The sequence below is a fragment of the Diabrotica virgifera genome, chromosome 9 (assembly GCF_917563875.1).
Source record: "Diabrotica virgifera virgifera chromosome 9, PGI_DIABVI_V3a".
Lineage (NCBI taxonomy): Eukaryota > Metazoa > Arthropoda > Insecta > Coleoptera > Chrysomelidae > Diabrotica > Diabrotica virgifera.
In genome coordinates this window covers 87,601,239-87,611,853 of record NC_065451.1, presented here as the reverse complement: position 1 = coordinate 87,611,853, position 10,615 = coordinate 87,601,239, and the positions used below count along the sequence as shown (strand labels likewise).

The following is a 10,615-nucleotide window of genomic DNA, read 5'->3' as shown; positions in this document are numbered from 1 at the left end:
CACAAACCACTTGCGCTCCGCGCTCCCTGCAACTGCTCCCATCGAGACGACATCCTCTCCTCTACATATAAACAGCCACCTATTGACCCGTTGAGGCGGAGCGCACACTGTTGCACGGTCCGAGAGCGCCAACCATCGACTATGTTCACGAACCTCTTGCGCTCCGCGCTCCCTGCAACTGCTCCAATCAATAGGGTATGCGCCCCCTTACATATAAACCGCCACAGATTGGAACGCCGAGGCAGAGTGCGCACAATTGCACAGTCCGGGAGCGGCAAACGTATCCACTATGTGGAACAGTTGCAGGAGCTCAGAGCGTAAGCATAGTGGATACGTGCTTTTACACATTTTACACATAAAAATATCCCAAAAAATTACTGCCTGTGCGTCACCTTAAAATTCCTGATCAGACAGGATTATAAGTCGACTTCCGCCAACGGTTCGTTATCGAACCATTATTTTCAAACACGAGATTTGATGACTCAGAAATTTTATTTTTTTTTTATTTTTATAACTTTGATGTACAAACAGGTTAAGAAAATCATGTTTTAATTTATTTGACCACAAAAGTATTATGCCAATAAAATTATTACAGAAAAAATATAGTTGTGACGAAGGATTGAAAATGTCGGATATTTAGAAAATATTTTTGTGATGAAAACATGTTTACATTTAGTTACACTTATATCTTCTGGTTGCTTAAAAAATACAAAGATTTAAAAAAAATTAACGAATTGTCAAAAAACAATTCTACAAAAAAGCGTTTTCGCACCGTTGGCGCTAAATGGGTTAATAAAAGGAATCACATAAGTGCCGTAAAAAATCGGATTCTGAGTGCAAAAGCTCGTGAAATTATATACTAGGTTTTAAAATTTACTCAACAAGAAGCAGAAGGAAATGTTCTTCTTATTGAGTTATCGAAAGTGCAAGAAGGAGTAGCTGCTTTGACAGGTAAATCGATTGTATATTTATTTTAAAATGTATATAATATATTATAAGTATTTTGCATACTTAGACTACCATTTTTTTTATATAAATCGAATATAAAAAGAGGTAGTGCTATAGAAAGATAGAAAATAATCGAATAAGAGGAAAAAGTTAATACAATATTCAATTGTTATAGGTGTCAGTTTATCAAGCGTCAGAAAAATCGCTAGAGGGTCGTGAGGTTGAAAATGGAGAAATCCCCGGATTCTCAACACCTAATAAACGACAAAAAAAGTCTATGCAAAAAATACAGCTAGATCCATGTGATCAAAGTATATTACGGAGACAAATATATGATTTTCATCTTCGCGATAAACAAGGTCCCACAATTAAAAAAAATCACCAAAAATTTGTAAATGAATTGAATTATGCAGGAAGTAGAGAAAGTATGAGGATGGAATTCCACAAACTTGGGTTTCGCTGGAAAAAAACAGTCGACAACAGAAAAATAATGATAGAGAAACACGAAATTAGACATTTAAGGCTGCAATATCTGAGGAAAATCAAGGAAGCAAGAAATGCAAATAAATTTATAGTGTTTACTGACGAAACTTATTTGTGATACCAGTAACAATGGACTTAAAAAACCAGTGTCAAAAGGGAAACGTTTAATTTTTGTTGGGGTAGGAAATGAACAAGGTTTTGTTCCTGGTTCTTATCTGAGGTGGAAGTCGACGTCAAAATCTGGACACTATCATGATTACATGAACTATGCAAATTTAAAAAAAAAATGGTTGGAAGAACATCTTTTGTGTAACTTGCCTCCGAATAGTGTAATAGTGTTAGATAATGCGCCATACCATAATACACAGGAAGATAAATGTCCCATATCCGCATCGAAGAAGTGTGTGCAGGAATGGCTTCGGGAAAGAAATATTGCATATACTGCCTCTATCCAGCCGGATCTCTATAACGTAATAAAATTGCATAAACCTCGTTATGTAAAATATGCAATCGATAGAATTATAAGAGCACAAGGACATGATGTATTTAGACTCCCACCATACCATCCAGATTTGAATTCTATTGAAATGGTTTTTGCAGCTTTGAAATCATGTGTGGGAGCAAGAAATGTAGACTTTACATTTACATCAATCCAGCAGCTGTAGGACGAATTTTTTGAAACCTTTCCTTGGAGGAATGGAAAAAAAATAACAGACAAAGTAATTGCAACTGAACGTGAATTGATATCAAAAGAGCCACTAATTGATGTAGTCGTAGATCGTATTGTTATTAATCCAGACGAAGATCCAGATAGCAACGATTTACAATTAAATTCAGACAGCGAAAATAGCGACCTTGATGATATTTGAAAATAAAAACAGGTAAATATATTTTTATAAGCTTATTTCCACAACCGCTGGAAACAATCTATTTTAACCAAATATTGCAATTCTCAGTATGAAACAAATTTAGCTTTCTAATTTAATAGACTTCCATTCATTCAGTTCATTTTAATGATTATGACTAATAACTTCAGCAAGTAACATATTTTATCAATTACCTCAAACATTTTAACTTTGATATTAGGGCTCTGATAATAAATATAATTATAAACTCATTACAGTAATTATGGAGTATTAATATTACAGTTTAATGGACAACCTCTAAAATAATATTCGATTTGGCAACACTGCATCAAACAACGTCTGTCGTGTCTGTTCGAGTCAAATCGTCACCGTCGCAGTCATTTCTGTTTATCTGTACTATGTATTTAATATTTAAGATTTTAAAAATGACAGGGCAGTATTCTACACATACCCCGAAGGTGTTGCAAACAAAGGACCAGATGAGGTCACATCTTTTGTATTAGATTTTATTCAAAATGAAATCCCTGCAGAGATTACGGAACTCCACAGTTTCAGTGACGCGTGTGGCGGCTAAAACCGCAATCACACTATGGTGAGGGTATTTGCAGCCCTCACTATTACCGGTCGATTTACATCAATCTATCAATATTACCCGGTATTACCCGGCATAGCTTTTGCCATGCGATAGAACCTTTACTGTTATTGAGAGAGCAGTACGAAAATATGATCGCATTTATTCTGCAGACCAATACAACGCCATCATAGAAAACGCCAAAAAGATTCAACCAACAAAGTAAAAGAAGTAAAAAATGAAGATGCACTAGCCTGTAAGAAGTGGTGGCCTCTTTACTTTGTTAAATTACCAAAAAGCCTTGCAGATAAAAGAATATCTTTTGCCATAAGCAAATATAGTTATCTGATTCACAGAAGTGACCGGTAAGGATGCGTGGTAGGGTCATCGTTCATTGGTGGTTTTCTCTCACACACCTTTAAACTTACAAAATCCAATGATGTAGTGCTTACTTCAAGCAAGGCTTACGATTATGGAAAGGTACCTATTAAGGCAAGCAAGATCAATGATGTCATGCAACTCATCAAATACATTTCAGAGGAATGCTTGCCCTTTTATAATGAACGCCGAACTTGGCCAACGACAGAAGCTGAGGCCCCTGATAAAAATGATGAAAATTAAAATTCCCTTATTGTGCTTATTGTGCTATTTGTGGAAAACCTTTTTTATAAACCACGTATGTATTTCAATATTACATTTCTATATTTCAAATTATTTTTTTATGTTGTCTTAAAAAGTCTTCATTTGTCGGGAGAGTTTCTTGACACCCTGTATATAATGACATGCATATTAATTTGTTATAGATCAATTTCCTCTTGCACTTAAAATTCCTCCTCCTCGCAAGACTTCAAGCTTACCTGCTGTATTCAGAAGAATTCAACGTACCAAGTATTTTGACACCATATACTCAGATGTTACATCGGCTCCTCCACCTAAAGTTCCTCCTCCTACGACCTTAGAATCATCCAGAAGTGTGGAATATACAAGGAATGTTAACAACATAAACATTAACATACCGAGTACATCTCATTAACATACCGAGTACATCTACTTAAAGTTTCTCCTCACACGAAATTTGGATTACCTGGGCCATCCAGAAATATGAAAGATACAAAGGATTTTGACACCATAGTGTTTGTCCAATCACTTGAAACAAATATTAATAAGTGACAACACCACAAAATGAACCAGAACATAATTGCCAAGAAAGACTCAAATTGTGAACATGTAATTTAGTAATTTTGTAAATATTTTTGTAATTAAGTAGTAATTAAGTAGTAATTATACAGTCCGCTTGTAATGTAATTCTTATAACCGTGAAAATAAGGAAGAGAGATAATAATAGAATAGCTCTATATTCTCGATTTGGTTTTCGATGCCGATGTTATTAAAACTGGAACGTGTGACTTATACCTGAGATAGCTGCAATTTGCCGGGGAAACCGTAAAAATTGCCGTATTATCGATAATTAGGGTGAGCTTATTCCTTTTTACATTAAAATTCCTAAATTTGCCTTATTATAGCAACAAACCAATATAAATCAAAATCTTTGTCTATTTAACGTTAAGATTGGCATCCATCTTGGATTTTATTCTGCATGGCACAACAGTATCTATTATAAATATGTTAAATAGAAAATAATTACGTTAATTTTAGACTCAGTCTTTTAAAAAAATGCAAATTACATGTAGAATTTTGTGAAGTTATTGTGGATTATTGCATGTATAGTTATAACAGTCCGTTAACTTTAATTATCTTTATAGTTATTTTATTTAAATTTTAATAACGGTTTGTCATTAAATTATACTTAAAAATAATAAGATCTAACTAAAATAAATCTTTGACTGACGTCATACTTAACTATTAGTTGGCACAAGTACTTCAGTTGGTATTAGACACCATTCGCTGTCATGTGAGTTTCGTTCTGTGGGGCTTCTCGTCTAACGACAGGAAATATTGGACACTTCGCTTGGTACGCTAGAACGGAAAAGTGGCGGATAGCTGATTGAAAAGGACGGAAATTTTAATACAATAGTTTCAAGCTTTTATAAGTGATATTTAGTGGCAAATTATTGGTGGTGCTTTGGAGAAGCTAGGAGACTAAGTTTTGGGAGATCCCGGAGGAATTGGAAGTCATGTCATCCGGTAAATTTTTTTACTCTTAAAAAAAGTTTGAGAAAAAGGAACGAATATGGCCGCTCTCATGTCATATTAAATTCCTATTGAATTTATTTCTGTAAATGTATGAATCGAAGTTGTTCTTTGAATTTAGTATCTTTAATTATATCCATAGTTCGAAAATATACACTCAGATGAAGATTATCTTGTCACATATCCTGTAAATTATATCATTTGATTTGTGTGGTTATGTCAACCTCATAATATTGAATTCAAATTTTACAGATTACATTCATTATTCTCTATTCTATTAGATTGTGTGTATTCTAGCCACCTTAAATTCGTTCCAAAAGCCAGTATTTTTCTTAAAATTTACAACACATTACATTATCCCATACCATTTTTAATAATAAAAAAAATACCCTTTATAGACATATTTTTCAGATAAAAATCATATTCTGTATTAAATATTGAATTTAAAGTTAAATCCCAAATTAATGTGTGTAATGTGAATCAAGGTCAAATCCATCATTGTTTTTGCTAATGATCTTTTTGTTGTTCATTCTGAAAAAAAGATATCTCATTTCTTTTCCTTTGGCTCTTTGACCTTTCCTTAGATTCTGACATTGAAACTAAAACGGGACATGTTTGTTTTTAGCCACTTGGGGGAAATCTTAAACTGTAACCAGTCCGTCAGCTCCCCTCACAACTGGTAGCAACCGTTCTACGCCAAGCCAGGTCATTTGGAGACCAGCCTGGAGAACCTCCCACATACCTACTTTGTATCCTGCCCTCTGCACCCCAGAAGGGCATCGGTATAATAATTGGTACAAGCTAGCACCATCCCTGTGCTAATTCGCCTACCAGGGATTTTGGAATCCGTAGCAAGGACACTCTCGGGGACCATTTAGGGTTTGTTTTGGGACACTTAGTATCTGCTAGTGATTGTCACTTCCACTATTACACCACATTCATTTTTTGTATAAGACTCGGGACATTTGTTTTGATGATTAAGTTTTATAGTTTATCGCACATATTTTGTTTCAATATTTAAGTTGCATATTGTTTTATATATCTATAATAGTTGATAGTGTTCCCCAAACCAGTAAACTCTCTGGTCAAAGAGGTTTGAGCTCAGATCATCTTTTCCCCATATGAGATTCTCTTTACCTTTATATATTACCTGAAATTTACTTGTACCATTTATTTACTTAATTAACTTTATATTTTTAGTACTAACCTTGCTTGTCTCCACTTATCAATTTAAATTTATATACTTTGTCCTCTTAATTTGCTTAATTTATTAACTTATTCATATAACTTTAATCTTTCTTTAGTCAATCATAATTATTTAACTTATTTGCTTAACTTTACTTAAATTCATTTAATCAATTTCTAATTATATCTTTGGACGCTATTCCCTTTGAATAGCTATCCATTTTACTTGTTATATTTTTTAGTGACTACGTGTCGAAGCAACTGATTTTTATATATCAAGTAGACCGTAGGTTCACCTTAATGAGGCTAGTGCCTATTTAACTCTTTGAGAGTTACGGAAATTATTCATTGTGAATAATCCTCCCTTAATTATATTCTGGTTCATTAGTTCTATAGGGTTTAACGTTGCTGTACGTATTGCAATCGTACAATTATTTGGTGAAGGTTGTTATTTAACCTAGTATATGTAAGTTGGGGGTATGCTCCATATAAGAGCTACTCCATTACTAATGTAACTATAGATTATATTTATATTACTATAGGTAATTATTTCCCATTGTCATTTTAGAGTTACATAGTTTGTATTTTTCTAACTCAGAGGTTGTCAAAAATCTAAGTAGTTATATTTAATAAATATTTATTTGTTTTGTATATCCATTATTTTTTTTCCCATTTTTGAATTTAATATATTTACTATTTAACAGCAGTGTAAGATACCTGGAAGTTTGGTCCATTCCAACTTCTGGCGCCCATAATTCAGTCTATTTTATTTATCTCCTATATTCTTCTATTTTTATTATATTATTATATTTATCTAATTTATTTTCTGAACATATATTTTTATCTTAAAAGATTTCCCTTTTTCTAGTCATCATCTCTCTTTAGGTTGAGCTACTGTTCTTCGACAGGCATGCAAACGAGCCGTATCCATCCTTGAGTGTCAAGTTGCTCTCTTGCATCTATAGCTAGCCAACTCTATTCAGTTTGCCTCTGTCTCTCCATACTTCCATTATCAGTTCATCACCCTTCCTTCATTCATTTCATCTTATCATTTTAGTTCAACAAATACTACTGCAAAGTAGTATTTTTGTTACATCGGCAGCCCAACTTGGTGCCAACCTTTTATAGGTTCTAAGACAGTAGTTCTTTTAGTTCATTTTTCTTTTATTTATATTATTTCCTTCTGATATCTTTTATACATTCTGTTCTGATTTATTTTGTTTTTAATTACTTATTAATACTTAACAGGTATACTGTCACTGCTGTATCTATTAATTAGTTGAGATTTTGAAACCTCGTTTATAGTTTTGTCATACAGCTTACATTCTGGGTTGAATTTGAAACGAAGTATAAGTAACTAGCATCTATTAGATTATATTATTTTACTCTTTCAGCCAGTGTTGTATTTGTACGTACAGTAATCGTTAATACTTACATATTTTTTTTTCTAGTACAAGTATAATAATTAATTTTTTTTTCAATATTTAGGTACTATATTTACTTGATTATACCTTATTTACTTTATTTATTTGATACATATATTTTGCTGGCCATTTTTGATTTTGTTGGTGTGTTGCTAATATTTTCTCCGTACTTATATATTTTGCGTACAAACTTAAGTATATTTCATATTTCTGACCTTTGGATTGCTTGTCAATAATTTTTGCTTTCATCATGTGTGCTTTTAAAGTTGAACATCTTCTGGTGGACGAATTGGACTATGAGTTGAAAATTAGGGACGTAGTACCAGAGGAGTCGGCAACTGTCGATAGGAAACGCAATCTTCTGCGGGGTGCTTTGAAGCAAGAAGAAGGCAATAGGAGTTTCACCCAACTTTCGGCTGTACATATCCCTTTTGAGGACCAACGGAAAGGAATATCCGAAACGTTGGATAGCTTGTCGAAGAAAATAGAGAAGTTTAGGGGAACTGTACAGGACAATGAATATGTTAGGTTAATATCTCGTCTAGCTCATATTTCTGGCCGAGTACACTTGTTACAGTGTACTACAGAAGAGCAGGAACCTTTTAAAAAGTCTGTTTCTCTTAAAATCCTTACCTTGGAGGGTGAGCTTGATTCTAAGGTTAACCCCATAGCCACATCTACTCCTAATGCTCCAGTCAGTGTCGTTCCTAGTTTCACATACTCCAAACCTGTGCAAGTACACAAATGGGGTGTTTCATTTTCCGGTGAAAAACAGCACAATGATGTGATTACATTTTTAGAAAAGGTCGAATGTCTTCGTGTATCTAGAGGTGTCTCTGAAGAAAATTTGTTTGCTGCTTCAGCTGAATTGTTTACCGGTCCTGCTTTTACCTGGTTCATGAATAATAGAGGTAATTTATCTTGTTGGTCTGATCTGGTTCGCAAGTTGAAGTCAGATTTTCTTCCTTACTCATACCAGGATGATCTCTTGGATGAAATCAAAAACCGTAAGCAGAAACCAGGAGAGTCTGTCACTATGTTCATTAATACTATATTAGGCATGTGTAGCCGTTTAGATACTCCGTTATCTGATTTGTCCAAAATAAAAATCATCTTAAAATGTTTACTGCCCTTTTATCATCAGCAGTTAGCTCTTATGGACATCCAGAGTATTGATGACCTCACTGTAAAGTGCAAACGTTTGGAGGAAACGTTATCCTGGTCTTCTCAGCCTCCATCCACATCTCGACCCTCTTCTAATTCTTCTTCTCAGCCAACTTCCTTTAGACAACGTTCTTGGCAAAATAAGGGCCCTGAACGTAATGTTTCTGTTTTTAGTTCCGTTGTTTGCTGGAATTGTCACCAGTCTAATCATAGGTTCAATGATTGTGGTATCCCACAAACTCGTATTTTCTGCCACGGTTGTGGTAGGGAAAATACCCTCAAAAGAAATTGTGTCAAGTGTTCGGGAAACGAAATGTCGGAGGTCCGTCCCCTGAGCGTTTCTCCGTCCAACACCCAATCAGGGAATCAAACCCCATCAGAAAACGAGACAGCTGGCCCAAGCACACCAAGCAACTCAAACCCATCTTCCAATCGGAAAGGGAAGAAGGCATCGTTCAGGAAACAAGCACACACCACAAATCAAAATCAGTCCAGAAATTAAGTTTTAGTCATGATACGTTGAACGCACATGATTCACAGGGTTGCAAAGCCACAAATTCTTCTTTAATTGGTAGTGTTAAGTATAATAATAATTTTGATGGTGAAGTAGTTCCATATAATGGTGGTATCCAACCAAATATTTTAGATTTAGATATTAACTCTTTATTAGTTAGGAAACAAAATGATAATAGGCCATATCTACCTATTCAAATTTTAGGACAATCGTGTTTAGCTTTATTAGATAGTGGCTCTAATATTTCATTGATAGGAGCACATTCATTAAATTTATTGAAAAATGCTAATATTCCCATTATGCCCATTTCATCCTTGCAAGTATCTACAGCAGATGGTACAGTTCAGTCTATTACAGGCAAACTACAAATTGAAATCACAGTGGCCAATTTATGTAGGCAAATTACATTTTATGTTATTCCTTCTGTACAGAATTCTATAATTTTAGGTATGGACTTCTTCAATGCTTTTAATAGCACCTTAAGTTGTTCTGATTTTTCTTTTTCCATATCTGAATTTAATCTGTCTACCCTTAGTGCTATTCATGATTTTTCCAGTTTATCTAGTTCTGAACAAAGGCAATTGGAGAATATGATCTCTCAGTTTACTACTATTTCTTCAAATGACAAACTAGGTCGTACTTCATTAATATCTCACACTATTGAGGTGGGAAATCCTACTCCTTTCAGATTATATCAGTATCCCATACCTCAAGCCTGGCAGGCAGATTTAGAAAAAGAAGTAGATTCGATGCTTGCTTTAAATATCATAGAACATTCAACGTCGTCCTATTGTTCCCCACTCTGGTTAACAAAGAAGAAGGATGGATCCTTCAGGATCTGCTTTGATGGTCGAAAACTAAACAGTATCACCACTAACAGGGATGCTTATCCAATTCCCCGAATCGACGTGATTTTGAGCAAACTTCAGAATGCCAAATACATCTCTTCGATTGATTTGTCTAAGGCCTTTTTACAGATCCCACTGAGTGAAGAGAGCAAGAAATATACTGCTTTTGCTGTCAGTGGTAAAGGATTATTCCAGTTTGTCACCATGCCTTTCGGTCTTGTTTCTGCTCCTCAGACAATGTGTCGTCTGATGGATTTAGTCATTGGTCCACAGTTAGAGCCCTATGTTTTCTATTATTTGGACGATATTTTAGTAGTCACCCCTGATTTTTCCCTTCATATGGAAATTTTAGATAAATTGTTTTTACGTCTTAAGGAAGCTAATCTAACAATTAATCTGGATAAGTGTCAGTTTTGTCGTCCTAGTCTTAAGTTTTTGGGTTATGTTGTTGATAATCAGGG

General features: G+C 34.4%; 1 protein-coding gene across 1 annotated transcript; it reads left to right on the top strand.

The window, feature by feature from the left end:
- Positions 1–4,610: 4,610 nt before the first annotated feature.
- Positions 4,611–9,509, top strand: LOC126892529 (uncharacterized). Its single transcript, XM_050662088.1, has 2 exons — positions 4,611–5,013; positions 5,645–9,509. Exon 2 carries the CDS (start codon positions 7,879–7,881, stop codon positions 9,292–9,294), a length of 1,416 nt encoding a protein of 471 aa, XP_050518045.1. The 5' UTR covers positions 4,611–5,013; positions 5,645–7,878; the 3' UTR covers positions 9,295–9,509.
- Positions 9,510–10,615: the final 1,106 nt, after the last annotated feature.

Excerpts from the sequence above, each read along its gene's own strand:
- LOC126892529 (XM_050662088.1), top strand. The coding sequence starts at position 7,879 with ATGTGTGCTTTTAAAGTTGAACATCTTCTGGTGGACGAATTGGACTAT.